General features: G+C 40.1%; 1 protein-coding gene across 1 annotated transcript in view; it reads left to right on the forward strand.

The window, feature by feature from the left end:
- The window catches only part of SPTBN5 (spectrin beta, non-erythrocytic 5), a 95,358-nt gene that overhangs the window by 33,217 nt on the left and 41,906 nt on the right, over positions 1-20,235 (forward strand). Inside the window, exons 30-35 of the mRNA XM_069857985.1 lie at positions 1,590-1,700; positions 2,782-2,961; positions 5,050-5,247; positions 6,444-6,593; positions 18,766-18,870; positions 19,779-19,964. Of these exons, the coding sequence (XP_069714086.1) occupies positions 1,590-1,700; positions 2,782-2,961; positions 5,050-5,247; positions 6,444-6,593; positions 18,766-18,870; positions 19,779-19,964 (930 nt within the window). The remainder of the gene's footprint in view (positions 1-1,589; positions 1,701-2,781; positions 2,962-5,049; positions 5,248-6,443; positions 6,594-18,765; positions 18,871-19,778; positions 19,965-20,235) is intronic.

Genomic DNA, 20,235 nt, shown 5'->3' on the forward strand with positions numbered 1-20,235 from the left:
ATCAAGCCCAAGAAGCTATTTACTGCCTCACTGTGGTGGTTATTTTACACATTGTAGCCTTATGTGCTGAGGAAAGAATTGTCTTGTGGAAAAAGCTTTTGTCTGGAATACAGTGACCATTAGCCTGGAAGGTTGTCAGGTAATCCTTATGCAAAAAGCTAGGCCCAAAATCTTTTCCTCTCATTTCAGTGCCCAGTATTGGCAAGAATTTCAAACAGTCCCATTGTGAAGTCCCCCAAAAAATCTTATCCTTCTATTTTGTCTGAGCATCCTGAAGAACTTAATGGAGAAACCACAACCTTGCTCTAAGGAGAGGTGTGGTTTCCCTAATGTGGACATGAACAGGAGGCAGTGATCCAACAGAGCTTCCACTGTTTGCAGGGCAACAGGACTTAGTAAGGTTACATGTAGTAGATTTTCTACTTGCTTTTGCAGGCAGAGGCTGCCCTGTTCAACTCTATTATTCCTGATTTCAATCCCAGTCATGAATGGACAGGCAAATGTCATAATATTTTACCACATAACAGCTGGATTTTTCAGAACCTGGTGCATATGTAACTTCTGTGATGAAGCAGTTAATTCTGTGGTAGTGACAAGTGATAGTTCATGCTATTTGGTCCAGGCAACAAATATACACTTCTTGCATCACACTTTGTTAATAAGCTTCACTGCTGAGTGGGAGAGCAATTCAGGCATCTTTCCCACTCCCTTCCTATGTACTCTGGTCAGAGATCTACTAGGGAAAGCCATTTCTCAAAGGAACATAGTACTAGATCTTGCTTAAGTCACCAGCTGCAGTACCATCATAGCATAGGCAACTATAACATGCATCTCCTTTTAGAGCACCTTCTTCAGATGTGTTGTTGGGTACCCCAAACCAGCCTGTGAATCTGTTAAGGAAATACACTTCTGAATGGTTAGAACTGTTCTTCTAAATTTTCACCTAAATTGACCTGGAACAAGTTTCTAATAATTTTATTCTAGCAACAGTATTGTCCTCCAGATGAAATGCCTTTTAGTTTTGCTTGCTCTGTTCCCAGAGCATGTCTGTGTAACAAATAAATCCCCTCAGAACCTTAACTGAGATAAATAAATCTCTTTTTATGTGATAGTCTCTCAGTTTCTTTCATCTTTACAACAATCTTTACCGAGCATGTATGACTCAATTTTTATCTAAAGATGATTCACAGATAGACTACCTGTATCCCAAAGAATTCTCTGAAACTGTTGGTTGTTAATGCTATTTTAACAATTCACTATATGTTACTGCAGTAGCTATTTACCATTGATCCTCACCTCAAAGCATGGAAGGCATTCTCCACTAATGTCCGATTGAGGAGACTTGAACCTTCATCTCTCAGAGTACAGTTGGATAGCTTAGTAACAGAGATACTTACAAGTAAATTACTAGGGCAGATGTACTAGGACAGATTTTTCAATCTTCCTTTTACCTATCATTGTTGTGTAACCCAGGATGTCCTTAACTGTGCACTGTGAGTCGCACTACACAAAAGGACTAATGTAGGCTTGTGATGTGTTTTGCTTGGGCATACAAAGTAACAGAGCTTCCTCTGATTTCTTCCTTCTAGGAGAAATCCAAAAGTATTCCAGATGATGTTGCAAAGGACATGAGAGGGGTGCAAACTCAGCTCCGGAACCATGTGGCCCTGGAGCATGAGCTATCAGGGAATGAGCAGCAGGTAATGAAAGCCATTTGTGGCCTTTAATGTGTAGCCAAAATTCAAGTTTCCAAGACAATCATAGTAATAATTTCATTTTGTGAACCTGAGAGAACCTGGAAATGTGTGAGACTGAGGAAATCCCTAAGGATCTTCCTTAGTCTTCCCTTTTTTTAATATTTTCAAGGTCTGATGGCACTGGTAAAGTAGGTCATTTAAAACCTTACAAGTAAGGGACACATTATAATGAGTGCTGACTATTGAAGTGATCCACAGGGATACTTTTGATCACTTTATGATGAGTTTATAACCTTATTCCAAGTGTTCCAGGTGATTACAATTTAAAATACAGAACCTGTTCTACGTGCAGAGGAACTGACAATTCATGGAACACAAAATGCATTATCAATCATGCATTGATAGAGGATTATAGAATGAAGGATGGGGCAGCAGTCTGGAATTTCATAAAGTTTAGAGGGATAGGAATTGGACTGTAAGAAAGAAGCATAAGGCTCATTGTACAGACTTGTGAAAATTTTCAGCTCATGAGAACTGCTGTTGTTTAGAAAGCTTTCTCATATGTAGGAGATTTTATTAGCTTCAACTAGACCTAGACTAGTTTTCTCTTCATCTCTTTGTTTAGTAAATTGTATAGTGAACACAGTGTGTGTTATATTGAGTTTACTGAAGTAGTTATTCCAATATTACTTACCAGTGGCCTAATGTCTTGGCCCTGTGGCAGGTAACACTAAATTCATCCCACCAGCTGCTTGTTACTTTTAAAGGTAAAAGCATGAGAAAAGGATGTAGTCACCCTTGATCTATGTGGTCACTGGGAAAAACAAGGTATGGTTAGCTATTACTCGCACTGATCTTGTGAAAAATGGTATAGGAAGAAGAAGCAAAATTTGCCTGCCGATTTGAAAAATCCCTGTTGTGAAGAATCTTAGCGAACACTGGATGTCACTGTTATTCCATAGAACTGAAATTAGGGAAGCTTTTGTTTAGCATGAGAAATGCTGGGTCAGAAAATATTGCTTGAATTGCAGAGAGAGTCTCTATGACTGTCTCTCCTGCTCTCTTGTTTTGTTCCGGTGTATAGCTGCAGGAGCTGATCCACTCTGCAGATCGTGTGCTGACTTATGGCTCAAAGAAGCAGGTGGAAGAACTGAAAGCAAAGCAGCAGGCTATAGTGACCAACTGGAAGGCCCTGAAGTCTAAAGTGGAACTGCGCAAGAAACTTCTGGAACAAGCATACAAGCTTTACGAGTTTCAGGCACATGTAAGCACTTTTGCCTTCAGCTCATTGGTACACGGGGGAAAGCTGCCTTCAACATGTGTGAATCATAGGTGTACTTCCAAACTGCAAAGGCTGATGTAAAAGGCTGCAGGTTCTATCTGTGTTATTAATCAAGTATTTAGGTGCTTGCTGTTTAGGAATGTGTTAAAGGGATAAGGACCTTTTACCTTCTGTAGGAGGGGAAGCTTGTATCCAACTGTGTATCTAGTAATGGACAGGTATCAGAAATGGTGATCGCTTCACGGAAGTAGCAGTAGTCTTTTCAAAGACTCTGCAGTTCCTACTGAGTGATAAAAATAGATGTTAGGTTTCCATGTATAACCGCTAAATGTTCTCTCTCTCTCAGCGCATGCACTAACTCTCAGTTAACTAACTTCATGGAACATATCAAATTTAACTCACTGGTCTTTGCAGTAACCTCTCAAGTTGCTTAAACACAGTGACATGCATATATCAGCATAATGTCACCATCTGCAACACGCAATAGTTTTATCTCCAAAGAACTCAGTAGGTCACTGAGCTATGGTTTTCCATGGAAGACTTTGTGAATGTCAATAGTCTCAATGAATGCACTTGAGCTATACCAGTGCAAATCAATAGATTATTGCTGCAAGTACTGCAGTAACAGATACTAAAACAGCAACGGTGCCCCCTTTTATCATGGAGGAAGTTGATAATGTAGATTTCTAGGATACCTTTACATTCTTTGTATACTTGAACTGTTCCAGGCATTACTTCAGTGTCAATTAAAGATACCTCTGGTAGTTCACATTCTTTTTTCATGTTTGCTGAGAAGCAGAATACCGAGGGTATGCCCACCTGGAATAAAACTTGCCAGCAAATTTGTCTTAAGGTTGTCAGCCGGATAGGGAAATAAAATTAAGTAAAATATGACCTAAGGAAACTTAGGGTGGCTCCACTGATTTAGGTGAAAGGTTCATTTGTTCACTGTCTTTCTGACAGTGATCTAGGGATCAACTAGATCAACTCAGCAGCAACCAAGCATTTTTCTCCAGCACTTACTATACATAACAGTCTTATAAAATACACTTGAAAACTAAGAGACCATTTACCACCACTGAATTGAATCAAATAATCCAAATACAACTGAATGAGAACAAAACTTAATCATCCCATATAACCTCAGTACAGTCCCTTGCAGTGCTATTTTTTACCTACTGACACAAAACAGCAAACCACCTGTTACTGATTCAAATGAAATGTCAAAAGTAAGTGGACCAGTGAAGGTGCAGAATAAAGTGCAGAAAAAGACATGCAGAAAATGTCCGATTATTTTTACTTGCACAAGTTTCTTCAATCACAGTCAGACAATAATTCTCAGAGATTTGTTTAAGAATTTTCTTGTCCATGATTGCCTCAGCTGAATGCTTCACACATTTTAAAATATTCTAAATATGTTTATTGGTTCATTGGATTTTGAAAGTAAACTATCATTTTGTATCTTTGTTCCTTCTAATATTGTGTTTCTGTGCCAATCTCTGTCATACAGTTGCACAAACCAGAAGCTAAGTCTGCATACCTGATGTGCTTAAGCAATATTTTCTGACCTGTGATTTCCTTTTTTTCCACCTCTGTTAGGCTAAGCTAATTTTTTCCTCACTTGAGAATTCTAACTCTCATTTTAGAATATGTGTGCAACTTGAGTTTCGAATAGACTTGTATTAGCCAAAGCTAAGTCACAGAAAAGTAGGATGATGTTGTTTTATCCTCTGTGAAGGCATAACACCAGAAAATACTTAAGGAATGACAGGCTAAAGGGCAATAAATTATATAATGTTGTCATTGATGTGATATGACACAGTTTGATCATGATTATGATTTTACAAAATATGTATGATTTAACACAGTAGTAGAAATACCTGCAGTTGCATTCTCCACCCTTGTTAAAATTCATAGAAGTACTCTAATCCCTAATGGAATATTTTCTTTCTTATCTGCGAGCTTATTACCTTTTATTCATTCAAATTTGAATGATTAGCCTATGATTTTCCCCTCTGATAACCCAAGCTTGAGCTCTAACTTCGTCTTTCATATTCTCTTGGGTTCTAGGTGTGGGACTATTTCTCCTGGGCAGCAGAAATAATAAGGGAAATGAGAGCCAAGGAGACTATTCGGGACATATCTACTAGCAGTCTGAGACTTACCCAGCATCAACAGCTACTGGCAGAGATTGAAGCACGTGAAGAGAAGTATAATTATATTGTACAGCTAGGACTCTTGCAAGATGAGGAAACAGGATCAAAAGAGGTAACCGAAACTCATATGGCTTCAGTCATGCACATTCAGCCACTCAACACCAGTGTAACTATAATTCTCTACTATATCATTCAATACGCATACACATGCCGTGGACACTCACATATGCATGACCTATGTTTGCCTCAGTGTGTCACCTAGCTTGGGCACAAAGACTCTGTTTCCTACCTCAGCAGCAGATGAGTGTTAGCATCTCCTGAGGGCCCACTGAAGCAAAGCTGGGTTTGTTTGAAAAGTTCTCTGTGTTCTGAGCAATGGAAATAATTCTACCTGCTTCCCTAACTGAGTTTTCACACAAATACTTTGCTTTACATTACAGTGCTATATCCAGACCAGACCAGGCCGCTCAAAAAATGGTCAATCAAGAATGAAAACATTCAAATATGTGAAAGAGTTTAAAGATTAACTGAAACATTTTTGGTAGTAATGAATGATGCTAGTATATTTAGCTCCCCAGAAATGAAAGATGGAAATCAAAATGACAGTTTACCCAAGACAAATAGCTTCTACAGTTCTCACTACATTATTTCTTTTCTAGTATCTACTAGTTTACTTCTCCCCAACAATTCATTAACGTGTCTCAAGGATATCTTCAGAAAACTTCAGAGTTTGTGTGAATTACTCTCCCATCTGACCAAGCTGTTTCCTGAACATTTGTTTAATATTGCAATATATTACTATAGTAACTAGATACCTTCCTGACTGTAAAGTCCTTTGCCTGTAGAAAAATGTAGCAAAAAAGACTTGTGGACATAAAGACTTTGGAAGCTGAAATTACATGGAGTCTAACTTAGAAGCATGTATTCACCGATTAGGAGAACATGCTATGTTGTCAACTTTTGTAAGTATCTGTCCTACCCCGATCTGAAGTGCTATAATTGCACTATTCAAGCTAAAGATAATGTAGAATTAGGATTTGATCCTGGAAGGTACTCTTGAGAAATAGCTAGCTGCATTTGCTCTTGGCTTGGGCTGTTGCGTGTGCTGTAAGAAGCTCTCCTCCATTCCTGAAATTAGACACCTTTGATTATCTCTCTGCCCAAAGATAAGTGCTAGAACTTCTACCACTTTTTTTCTCTTTGATAAGTTTTTGCAATTTAAAGGACTTACCCATAACTCCTCCCACCTTGCCCTGGTCCGTGGAGTATAAAGTCCAACATGAGTTTTTCATTCGTAATTGTGTTCAGATTCAGCAGAAGCTACAGGCTCTGTTGAAAGAGAAGGAAAATGTATACAATGAATGGAACCAGAAGAAGGAGTGGCTGGAGAAAACACACCAAGAACAAATGTTCTACAAGGATTGGGATCACCTGGACAAGCTTCTGAATTCACAGGAGGTATGTAAATTATAAACTTGAAATGAGCAGTTAAACTCTTCAAACATTTGAACTCTTCCAATACAAAAAGGACATTGTTTACCTACAACTTAAAATCCTGGGTTCTATACATAAACAAGACACTCTTATATTGTTATTACTTGCACTGGGGGGAGACCTTATTCCTCTCTACAACTACCTGATGAGAGGAGTTGATGAGAGGAGGGAGCTGGCCTGTTCTCCCAAGTGACAGGGGACAGGACAAGGGTGTGTGGCCTCAAGCTGCCCCAGGGGAGGTTCAGACTGGACATCAGAAAGACAGTTTTCACAGAAAGGGTCATTGGGCACTGGCACAGGCTGCCTAGGGAGGTGGTTGCATCACCATCCCTGGAGGTGTTTAAAAGGCAAGTAGACAAGGTGCTCAAGGACATGGTTTAGTGGCAGATAGGACTGGTTGGACTTGATGATCCAAGAGATCTTTTCCAACCTAGTGGTTCTATGATTCTGTGATTGTCTAATCACTTGGTGACTGTAGCAATGTACAAGAGCCCTCTGTTCTCACAGGGGTGCAGAACCAAAACCAAAAAGATCATCCTTGCCTGAAAGAAAATTAATTGCAAATAAACATAAGAGCTAACAGATGAGAGTCACAACAGAAGAAGGGGACAACAATCCAGTATGAGTCAGCTTTACAGATTGCAGCATACCAATTCCTTAATCACTAGGAAATTGTTTTGTGGGCCTCAGAGAAAAGGGAAATTGTTTGAAGGAGGACAGGGACATTACTTTGCAAGTGTTGCTGGAAAGCTCACCCAAGGCTGAAGGCTTAGTGCTGGGGAAATGCAACTAGTGGTAAATGGATGTTGGCAGTGTGAGTTAACCCAGGAAATAGAATTGACTTCTCCATTCTGTAAGGGACTTCATAACAGTGTGGAAAGCAACTATGCAAGAATTTGATTCCAAGGGGTATGTTAGTTTCTGTTTCATCCAGTAGCGAAAGCTAAGCTAGTGAAAAATGTCCTTATAAGAAGAAAGGGATGATAATAGTTAATGCAAAGAGACAGAAGGTTGTTCTTATAATTTTATAGCTCTTTAAGTAGATTTTTGTCACCAATATTAAATTGTCTTTTATCTTTCTTGCTCTCTCCTGGACTCATGGAACTATTTTAAAAGGTTCCAGCTTGAGAGCTGACATTTTTTATTACAAAACTGAGTGTAGAATGCAGAAGTCTTTGCCAGGCACTCTGTGCAAACTCATGGATTGATAGATTGCTGTAACTATGCTGAGATTTGGCATGCAAATCACATCAAAGGATTAAAGTTTGCTTAAACAGGAGGGCTGAAGAAAAGCTAAAGGAGGTTTTACTTCTGAGTCATTTCTTATTAAGGAAAAATTAATCTTAATTCTCCAAGACCCCTGGCAGCATAATTTAATGGCTCTCAGTTTGTGCTGAGCTTTGTTTTCTACCAGTGCTTTGCCACCGGTACTAAATGTTTTGGAAAACTTACCCTGAGCTGTGTCATGTAGTGATACATAACCCTTTGGGACACACGGGCTTGGAGCCCTCTGCTACTCATTCCTTGAAGGAAATGCGTATCTTCATAATTGGCACCATTGGCAAGTATGGCCTGCATTCTGAAGTACTGCCAATACATGAAACCAAGAGAGTTTCACCTAGATTCGGGTTTCTGGAGTAAGTAATTTCATAGTTCTGCCCATTAAAGAATTATTGTCTGCTTAATTCACAAATGGCAGAATTTGCATTCTATTTCTGTCTAATCCCTGCTAACCAAAGATACATCATTGCTAAGCTCCTGCATGGGGAGTATCATCAGGGAAAATGTAAAACCTGCAAAATTTTGGCCTCTGTATTCTTTCTATTTTTGTGAAAAGGATATCAGCCAACAGGCAGAGGCGTTGTGACCGCAGCATCTGCTTTGCTCTATGTACCTCAGAGAGCAATACGTAGGAAGCCACTGTGGTTTGGTGTTTCTTCTTGCCTCTCAGTCATGAGACCTGGTTGCAGAGGACTGTATTACTCTTACATTAAAGAGGTTGCACCTGGCCATTTCAGTACACCTCCAGCACATTCTGTACAGGTAAACGAGCTGGGCTTGTTCAGCCTGGAAAAGAGAAGGCTCTGAGAAGATCTTGTAGCAACCTTCCAGTACCTGGAGGGGCAACAAGAAAGCTGGATAGGGACTGTTTACAAATGCTTGTAGTGGTAGGACTAGGGGCAATGGCTATAAATTGGTGAGGGGCAGATTTAGACTAGACATAAGGAAGAATTTCTTCACGATGAAAGTGGTGAGGCATTGGCATAGGTTGCCCAGGGAAGCTGTGGCTGCCCCATCCCTGGAGGTGTTCAAGGCCAGGTTGGATGGGACCTTGGGCAGCCTGAGCTAGTGGGAGATGTCCCTGCCCATGGCAGGGGGGTTGGAATGGGATGCTCTTTAAGGTCCCTTCCAACCCTAACTATTCCATGATTCTGTGAATTTACCATTGCCATATGCTGTGAGGTAAACTGCCACAAGAGGTGTGGGTGTTCAGAATAGGCTGGGTAAGTTCTCTTGGTAGGATCAACCACACTGTCTGCCACTTGTCCACTCCAACTTTCTTCAGCCAAAGCAAAGCCGGTGAATGAATGCTGTGACCAAGAGGACCATAAAGGGCAATTCCGTTATCAGACAATTTCTATTGTAGCGTTTTCTCTATGAACTTCTAAGGAGCCTTGTACGCAGTTGTTCTCACTGTAGGTGGTCAGAAGATGGAACAGTAAAGTCTGGATACTTCGGCTGTCCCTCCCAGCACCCCTTCACATTGATGGCATTTTATGGTCAGGGAGAACTACAAGAAAATAAGCACAGAGGTGTAATGTCAAGCTGGTCTCATCCATGCAGGTGTAAAAAATGAGGGAGCTGCAGTCATTGTATACTCTTATGTTCTTTCCACCACCCTCTGCATTTGTTTGGGGTTTTTTTATTATATTCAGCTGTCTTTAAGTTAACTTTACTGTTTTGAGACCTGGAAATGCTGGCAATCACCTTGATGTCCAGAGCAGTATCAGTCCACAATGAGTACAAACACAGAGGAATGCAGGTTCAGGCTATTATGCTGTTGAGAAGACAAGAGATTACATGTGTTTACATATTTAATAAGCTGTATCTCTGAAGAATTCATGGGATGAAATCCGTAAAGCAAGGAAATCATTGGAAGAAGAGGCTCATTTGCCACTATTCATGGAAGAACATGAAAGAATTGATCTTTTACTGGATTCTTCCTTAACATGCAATGCATCAGCCCAGCCCTGAACAGAAATAACAATGTTGTTCCAATTCCTCTACAGCTGGAATCCCTATGTTCACAGAATATCCCCCATAGCTTTTGTTCTTTTGTCGCTAAGTGTGATCATTCTTCAAACGGGTTATTCCTGTGCTGCAGGACTGCCATCTAAATGAGGAAGAAATACCAAGAACTGCAAAGCTGTCTTCTGCAGCTGCCACCATCTACCTTACGGATCAGTACATACAATTTGACAGTGAACTGAGGTTTCTTAGTCACTATTTGTATTTTACTTCTCTGCATCTGAAGAACAACTGGAAGAAGAATCTATTCCATTTGGATGGACTTCTGTTACTACTCTATGGAGTTAAAATGTGGCCGCATAGTGATGCAGACTACTTCCTAAGGAGACCGAGAGGAGGGTGGGAAAGCAGTTATTTCAACTGTGTTTTCAAAAACTTTCCACACAAGACATTAATTGAAAACTCCCAAACCGCTTTTCCAGCAAATTGTCATTTGCTGCTTTCAGAAAGGACAAAAGCAAACACACATTCAAAATCTTTCTATCAGGGAAACAAATATAAGCAATCTCTCCACCCTTTGTGTTCCTCTATGTTGCAAATCTCTAACACTTCTGCAAAATATACGCGTAAGAAAGAAGCTTCTGTCATCCCTTAAATTTCTGATCCTATTTTCCTAGTATTTCATATGCCTTAGACCAAGTCTCTCCCCAGCAGCAAGGAGAAGGGGAAGAAAGAAGACAACAAAGGATGTTTTAAACTAAGAACTTCTACTGAGAACTGCTCTTTGATTTATTGCCTTTGCTGGAGTGACAGATTTGACTTTATGCCAGCATCTTACATTACATCAAGTTATTTAAACCCTTAAAGAATTTCTGCAGAAGTTAGACTAGGCTTGTTCTATCCTAAAGAAAATAGAACACACATGGAGAAAATTAGACAAACATCTTTAAATTTTTGTTTAATTATTAATTTAGTTATGCCATTGCAAGGAACTGTTGAGGGCAACTGTCTTAAGACCTGTGAACTGACATTTTGACATTCACAGCAGAGAGAAGCAACAGCTGAAAATGAGAAGGAAGAAAAAAATAATTTTTTTCTTTAAGCACAAGTGGTGTCCAGTACACTCTGCTGTTCTAAGCTTTCCTCGGCAGCAGATGCATTGCTCAGGTTAGCTGCTTTCCTGTTTTTCACAGATGAAATAACAGCAAGTTCACAGGCTGTCTCTGGCAGGCATTTTTGGCTCCCTCCCACTCTGTCTGCAGTCTCACCGTCAGAACACTCACGGAGCGGAGCCTCATGCTCTGTAATTTATCTTTCTGCTCATCCCACACTCGTATCACTTTGCAGATGTGACAGGCAGTGGGAGCAGTATTAGAAGAGCTGTGGATTTTTATTTTGAATGTGGAATTTTTTAGTTTATAATTTTTTTCCTGAGGAATGTTTAATCATCTCTCACTCCTTTGCTTCAGAAGAAGAATGGAAGCTCGCAGTGCCAAAGGAAAAAGAATTAGGAGTTGTTCCTAAAAACAAGGAGAAAAGCAAGCTTCTGAGGCTTTGATTTTTGCATCGTTTAGGACTAAGCTTCAGAATGTCATGCAAGGACCGCCACTGCAAACTTTCATCTGCAACCTATGTCTCCACAGCAGAAGTGACGCTGTCTTCCAGCAGAATGACCCCACCTCCTCCTTTTGAATCTGCTGTGAAGGACAGACCTTTTCAAAAGATGCCAGCATCTGCACGGCATCCTCCCACTGGTCAATCAGTTGCAGAGCTTGCTTCAGGAAATGTCAGATCACCACCAAGCACTGTGTCTTCTGGAGCTTACTGTTCAAGGCTAGACGTCATCCTGGCACGCATAGACCAGAGGAAAGATTTTGGGAGCACTGGTCACTGTGTTAGTCCTTCTGATGAGACATCCAGGTGTCCTAGTCCTTCCAGGAACCATTGGAGTGATGGATACAGGGGTTCTGGCACTTGGTCAATGTCTGCATCTTACAAGCAGTATTCAGAAAGAGAAAAAGCTGTTCATCGTATTTCTCCTGAAAAAGAAGATCCCTTGCATCTTGCTGTATCTTTGCCTTCTGATGTCCTTTCCTGCAAAGCTCTGCCAAGCTCGACATCACATCTAAATGTTGATTTGTCCACTGTTCCAGCTGTTTCTACACTCCACAGCAAAAATCTGCATGCATCCCTGGAGCCTTGTGATTCTATCCCACCCCAGCCAGGCTGTAGCCAGTGCAATCTCCAAATGCCAGACATCCATGCTTCAATGAAGCTTTACATTTCAACTTGCAGCTTGACAAAAAAGCCTTTTCATACAGATTCCCATGGAAGCAGTCAAGCTCATTCAAGTCTGATTATGCCACAATTAGAGAAAGTGCCTGAAAATCCAGCTGCTTCTCCAACAAGATCTCAGAAATCAAAACAGCACTTCCCTTCAGGTGGGTCTCCAGCTCTTCAGATAACAAGATTTCATGTGACTTCCTCAGAGTATCCTGACCTTCCCCAGCGAACTGTCTCCAGAGATGTATGGCTTTCCTCAGCTATGCTGACTGGAAGAGAAAGTTCAGCTAGCGGGAATGAGGTCACAAGCAAGGATTTCAATCCAGAGCTGATTGCTTCTCAGAACCAGCCTTCATCTAGGCCAGAGTTCAGGAAGACTCCATATGATAGTCTAGCATCTGCTCACCACAAGGTTTCCAAAGTCACCCTGATACTTGCCAGTCCTTGTACTGCTATGCCTATCCAGGTGATAAGAGGATATACAAGAAGTCCAAGTCCAAAAATCTTTACCAATGCACATGATTCATATACGGCTGGTCCACCCTTTCACCCTGTGGAGACTAGGGCTGGCCTGTCTCTATCAGTGAATCCAGTTTGCTGCTCAGGATTGCTTTCTAGCCATCGGGCAAGATCTGATTTGAGACCTTCCCTGGAAGTATGCATTCCGAAAAGTGTATGCCCTGACAACCTTTTGACAAACATGCCAGCTCACACCACGTCTTCAATTCACAGAGACATGGAGGGTGTATGGGGTCCATCTATCGATGTCGACATTGCATCCTTTGGATCTGGGAGGAGAGTGGTGAAGATTTGTATTCCATTTTAGGGACATTTCCAAACAGAAGTTTTATATTGTGTTAAAGCCATGTTGATTTCTTTTTGTATGCTTCCTGCCATGTTTCCCACTCTTTAGGGATGACAGATGGGACAACCAGAAATCTGCTTGTGTTCTTCTGTCACCAAGGCTGCAGATACAGCCTGATCCATCCTAGATGAAGCTAAGCACTCTGATCTGATCAAACATTTAACAAGTGTTTTCTTTTAACTGTTACAGTGTGGTTGTCAACATGACATGCTCACATGCTCAATGCCATGCATCTACTTCACAAATTTTGCATAATTGGGCGATAGTGCTCAGCGCTTTAAAGGTTCAAGACCTCTGAGCCAAGAACTGGTTGTCTTCTCTGCTACTTGATCTACAACATGAGACAAATCCTCAGTGTAGTTTTTCTTAGATTTTTCTTTTTCACTGCTTTCATTTTTATACTTGTCAGATTATGTTATATTTCTAAGTTGTTAATTCCTGGCTTCGTAACTTTTAAAAGTAATATTAATTTTCAAAACCAAAAATATTTAAGTATGTAGGAAGAAGTCACTTCTTTTTCTCCCCTTAGAAAAAGAAAGGTACCACCCTTTCCTGAGGGAACTGAAGAGAATTTAGTCTCTGTAGCATCTCAACTTTGGCTATCCCAGGAAAGTTTATGGCAGAGAAACTATGGGGAGCTTAAGAAGAATGTAGTTTCTCTTCAGTTAAGTGTTTCATAGGTAAATATTTTAATTATAATCTTGTATGGGCATATGATTTTGGTCTAACACCTACTACTTACAGGATAGGGATCAAGCTTCCGAATTTTGAAGAACGAGAGTATAGATGGGAGGAAGGAATTGTAGCAGTAATGGGAAAACACACAATGACTTGTCTCGATGTGTTTTATCATGTACATTTCCCATATTAGACAATTAAATTCTTATGTTGTTGAGAGAGCATGCAGTGTGAAGGAGGAAGGAAACTTTGAATTAATTTAACATTAGAATTTTGTATGTAGATTCTGAGGTCAAAGGCCAATGACACAGTGATGCCAGTATTATAGAAAAGATGTATTTATTTTTTGTTAACTACTACAGTGTGTTTTATTCCACTTAGTTGTAGTATGACACCTCACTATAACTTTTACTGAAATGAAGCATAGTACAGCATATTTGTGAACCATATATAATCATGATATTAAGCACATTTATTTACTTCACTAAAACAAATTTAATTTTTTTCATTTATTCTTTTTTGTATGTACTTTTATCATAAATAAGTCAAATCAAACTTTATTGTTATCTACCTGGGCAAAGATTTTGGACCTGATTACATGGAAGGCATTTAAAACTGGGAGTAATTCTGGCTTTTAATACGTGCTTAGAGCTAAATGATTTTCAGCGGAGTTCCAGCAATCTCAGAAGCAAGTGCAGGGCAATTGCTGGGGGCAAAATCAGTGGAGCTTGTTATACTGTGGAGAGCAGAAGAAAAGAGTGAATTCGCACAAATACTTAAAATATTTTTTTCCCTAGAGGAAGAAAAACTACACTAGTTGGAACACAAATTTCTTTTGAGGCTGTGTCAGTTCCCAGTGTGTGTAAAAGTGAAGTTGTGGTATCCAGAGAGCATAGTTATCCTGATGACTGAAATATTTCCCTCAGTATGTCTCCAACAGCTAGACCTGACCTCTGCTGTAATTTAAATGTATATATATAGTACTGTTTTATTTAAAATTAACATTTTTTTAACTGGACTTTGTATTTAATTAATTTAGCCTTGAGAAGAGGAGGCTGAGGGGAGACCTTATTGCTCTTTACAACTACCTGAAAGGAGATTGTAGAGAGGAGGGTGCTGGCCTCTTCTCACAAGTGACAGGGGACAGGACAAGGGGAAATGGTCTCAAGCTGTGCCAGGGGAGATTCAGACTAGATATCAGGAAGAAATTTTTCACAGAAAGGGTCATGAGGCACTGGGGGAAGCTGCCCAGGGAGGTGGTTGCGTCACCATCCCCGGAGGTGTTTAAAAGACGAGTAGACAAGGTGCTCAGGGACATGGTTTAGTGGCAGATAGGACTGGTTGGACTTGATGATCCAAGAGGTCTTTTCCAACCTGGTGATTCTATGATTTTATTGCTACATCTAATGCCCAGTAATAGTGGAAAAAAAAAAGCAGTTAAGTAGCGTTAAAACTTCTGTTTCTGTTTTTACATTGGTAATAACTTGGCTATTTGCTATACGCCCCATTTCAAATCTCACATAGGAATCAGTGAACTTTGTGGTTTTAAGCATCTTTGCAAGTCTGCACTTAAAAATGAGTCCATTGAGTAGCCAAGTGCTCAGTGCTTTTTGTGGATGAGCATTAAATTCTTGATGATGGGCCATGAGTCGTAACAGAAACAAACTTGAAAGAAAGTTTATACCTCTTGTGAGAGACCCTGGATTGTTACCTGAGGATGTTTATGCAGTGTTTTGTATTTGAAATCAACACGATTCATTCAACACAAGAGTTTGGGGACATGTCTAAAATATGCCAATATGTCATGTAACTGGCTGCAGGCCAGCATTGTGGTGTGGCAGCCAGTTTCCTTTTTGCTTTCAGATTGGTATAACAAATGCTTAAATGAAAACAAAATATTGTGGTTCTGATTCTACTAATTGCTTACATAAAAATTCTGTTTGGAAGCCAAATGGAAAGGTTTTACCTCACCAGCTCTCCAAGTAGCACTGTTAAGTGCTACTGGGACTGTTTTCTTCTAAGTGTATTGACATCACCTCTCCTGTAATGTATGCAGCCAGATCTCTTTCGCACCAGTTTTCTTTCTTAATATTAAAACCTGTGTTCCCAAGACCAATGGGCTTCTGCTTGGAGGACCTGGTCCAAAGCTTTCAGAAGTCAGGAGGACTTCTTCCCACTGCTGTTAAGAGCTGAAGGAATGGAGTTTTGAATGCTCAGCATTATTTGTGTCTAGTGATTTTCAGGGGAAGCAAGGCACTGAGCACTGCAGTGGCAGCTGCTTATGACTCACCATCCCACACTCCTGCTCTCAGATGTCTCTGTTCTCTTTTTCCAAAGAAGGTAACCATCTTTACCAGGAGATTGTCCCTTGTCTTTTCCTACCAACATGGATAGATAAGCAGGAAAACTGATGGCTGACTCTTTCTACAAGTATCTCAGAGTTTTCAGTTTCACTGCTAAAAGATACTAAATAAAGGTTATGGAGTGATACATGGAAAATTATGGGAATTTTCTGTTTCCTCAGGTAAAACATTTTTGACCATAAATGGTAAATATTCCGTAAAATATGACAGAGAAGCTACAGTGCTTCTAAAGTATCGTTTAAAACACCAAAACAGAGATGCAGCATGTAGCTGTATGTTTCTGTACCCCAACAGGAGTGAGTTAGACTCAGCCAATAACGTTTTATTTCACTGTTAGTAAAAGCAGTATAAATATGGATGGTAGTTATAAGTGGTTCTACAACATGCTACAGTAGACAAACCTGGAGCCCACACAGGTGGAGAACTTCTTCAGCAAGAGCAAACCAAACCCCAAACCCCCCTAACAAAAAAAAATTGTCACAATTTCATGTACTTGATGAGCAGGTTAGACCAAAAAAATCAAGTTTTAATGACAGAATACCTGCCTTCTGGTGAGGGTTGTATTTAACATATAGAGCCATAATGGAGGCATTAATGTTAACGTCTTTCTTTAGGCTTGCTGGTGGTTTAGGGGCAAAACTTATAAAAAACTTGGGCCTGTTGTACAGTGGCCTTCTGCTTTTCTTGACAGTGATTACTGTGTTGGGATTTACTCATCTGTCTTCCCATACTTGGCATGGATTAGTATACAGCAGTTTGAACAGGTGGCCTGGGCATAATATTCTGTGGTGTATTTTTCTGTATGTGCAAAATATTCCTCTTATTAACTCCCAAAAAAAGTGAACCAGAAAGTCAGGCCAGATCTGGCTGTCAGTCCTCTTAGCCACTGCTGGCAAGGAAGCCTGAGTGGCAGCAGCAGTAACAAGGTTCATTGACCAGCTGGAGGTAAAGGTGACAAAGCGAGGTAATGACTGCAGTATGGGGTCTGTCCAGGAGTTCCAGGGCAGGGCCCAGCCTCCACTCTATTCTGTTTCCTTCCTGCATCTTAAACCTTCCGCACTATATCACTGGTCTCAAATTCTTCTTCTGTCTCTGCTAATTGCACTTAACCCATGTAGAATTACTGGTTGGAATTTCTCATCCTTACCCAAATCCTTGCACTTCCATGAGCTCACAGAATGGATTACATGGTGCTATATCCCAACTGATAAATGCAGTCCCACGTAGCAGCCTGAACTCCAACAGTCTGTCCAGTCATAGTCAATCCACTGAGAACCTTGTTCATGTGTAATTTTTGCTCATGCCCCATTAGAACCTCTGACTGGGTTTTTTGCCCTGCTGCTCTCTCAGCATTGAATAAGGAAAGAAACTGTGGGCAATTAAATCCACAGAAAAATAATAAATTCCTACTGCACTGCACAAAAGATTATTTTGTTCTTCATAATAGGTAACTACATCGTTTATTCTTTTGCATTTGACAAAACTGAATGTAACAGAATGCATGGAAGAAGCAATTGGGCAGCTAGTTTTCTTAACACTGGAAGAGTCAAGAAAACAGAGTGGTACCTATAAAGATGTATGTGGAGTAATTAGATAAGGTTCTCACAGTGTTAAAAGAAAATAGTGCAGAGGTTAGCTTTCTTAAAACTGCATTTGTAATTATAGGCTAAGTTCTTTCTGTATCAGAGACTTATAGGACAGAGAGTAATTAAAATTAATGCAGGCAAACTGGAAAGATAGCCTGAAAACTATAGCAGAGGTAATGTACTTGTTACAGGTGTAAACTATAACATTTTTCAGGAATAATCAGCTGCATAAATACGTGATGGGGACAAGCTGGTCTGATAGTAGTTCTTCTGAAAAGCTTCTGGAAGGTTATAGTAGATTTCCAGTTAAACTTGAGTTCATGTTATTGTAGAAAAGAGAAGCACCATACATAGATACATGTGGAACATCACAGATTAAAAAGTACACGTAAGCTCTCTGCCTGCAGCCTTATTGCTCATTGTCACCTATTGCATCGAGTATTTAGAATCATGTTTCAAAATAAGTGGAAATGGAGAAAAACTAGAGGAGAGTAAGAATATTCTTATCAGAGTCAAGAAGACACTGTCTTTGGGGAATGATTGATCAGATCAGCGTACTTTTAGCCCAGAGAAGATAGAATTTCCAGTATGCAAAGAGTCTCCTTTCTGTGGTGAAGAGAGCAGTATGTAATGAGGTGAAGTGTTGGCAATGTGAGGCTAGATAACTGTGTCAGGCTAGTTAACTGGAAAATCTTGCTAGTAGTAAAGGTGACAAAACACTGGCATAAATTGCTGAGGGGGGCTACAAAGTCTCTGTTATTGGAATTTTCTAAGTAGGAATCATACAGACATCTGTCAGACATGTCACTATTGGTCTTGCTTTGGATTACAAGGGTGGCTTTTACCTCTGGAATTCATTACCAGCCTTGTGACTTCGTGATTGTGATAAGCATTGATAAGTCACCTTCCTAAGCTGGACCTGTTAATGCTCATCTTACTTGCTCAAGACCATGGAGCTCTTCTATTTGATTTCCAATTTCAGTTGCCTTTTGTTCCTTTTTTTTCCACTTAAGTGTACCATCAACTGCACAGTTAATACCTCTTCTCACATTTATGAATCAGGTTTATGTGATAATTAATTCACTGAGAGAAACATTAAATATTTTTTATAGATTTACTTGAAAAGCAGTGACCTCGGAAGCTCTGTGGATGAAGTAGAGCAACTGATAAGGAAACATGAGGCTTTTGAGAAGCTTCTGGCCTCACAAGATGAGAAGGTACGAAAAATTAAAAAAATATTCTACAAACCCACAAGCTAGAATGATTTTTTTTTTTTTATATGGTGGTACACAAAATTGCTTATAGATGTGATGCATTCGAATCAAAGACAAAATGGGGAAGCTTAGTCAAATAAGAGGCAGAGCAGTGGGGAACATGCTGAAGTCCTGCCTGTATTTCCTTGCAGTAAAGGAAATACAGGAAAACCGCCTAGTAAGTTGGATAGCCAGAATTCGCAGAAGAAGTATTTAAAGCAGGCCATGTTGTGTGTTATGGATATCAAAAGTTTCTTCTTTTTTCATAAAAAAAGAGAAAGCAGTAGCCTTCAAAGCAATTAAAATATAGTAGGTGAGAGGGGATGACTTTGTCCAGTTATCTAAATATATGTTTGCTATACAATGTCTGGTATGCATTCGCTACCCACTTTGCACTTTTGGAATAAATGTTGAATTGCTCACCCATATGTAAAGGAAACTGCCTGGCTGGTGGCCACTGCCATAATTCTCCCAGTCTAGGGCTAAACTCAAACCTGGGTCTGTGCCTGGGTTCCCCAGAAGGAATGAGCTGTCAGAATCTGTGCCAGCTCTCTGCCAGACCAATTGCTTATGTGCAAAGCTGCCTTCCAATACCAGATTCCCACAAAGCAATAGAACCTGAGCACTTATAATTCATTTAAGTAGCCAGAGTGCACTACAGAGACCCATGACAAAGATGCCATAGATGCAACATAGTACAGGGTGAGGTGAGGTTTGGGGAATGTTGGTTAAGTTTACCCAGCTATTCTTGATTCATTACGGGAAAAAAGAAAAAAAAAGAGTTTCTTTAAAGTATGGAAAGAAGCCTGGGTTTTGTTTCTTTCGCACCACTTGGCAGCATAAAAGTAATTTCAGATTTGTTGTCTCCGCAGATGATGTCTCTTCAAGAACAGGCAAACAGACTGCAAAAGGCTGGTGGACTGGAAGGGGTAAAGATCCAGTCCAAACTAAATGCCATTCATGAGAGGAAGCAGCAGATCAAGGATCTAGCCCAGAGTAGGAGAGAGAAGCTGCAGACTGCCCTTCTTCTGGCACTTTTCTACCAGAACATGGAAGAGGTGAGAGAGTCTTAGGCTGGTATAGGGGTGGAAAGCAGAGGGGATGTTAAATTGCAGAGGTGAGTTTTATATTTAGCTGTGAAATAAATAAGGCCATTGCTTGTTCTTATTTATTAGGAGAACAAGTCCCAAAGCTCAGGTCCCACTCTCCTGAAAACTCCCCCTCCTGTGACTATCTTAAGTAATTTCTGACCAAATGGAATTTTTTGTGTCAGTAGAAAACAGTGATCATTGTCAGCATTAAGTCTCCTAGTTACTCTCTAGAAGCAAT

Source organism: Phaenicophaeus curvirostris, chromosome 5, assembly GCF_032191515.1.
Source record: "Phaenicophaeus curvirostris isolate KB17595 chromosome 5, BPBGC_Pcur_1.0, whole genome shotgun sequence".
Taxonomy (NCBI): domain Eukaryota; kingdom Metazoa; phylum Chordata; class Aves; order Cuculiformes; family Cuculidae; genus Phaenicophaeus; species Phaenicophaeus curvirostris.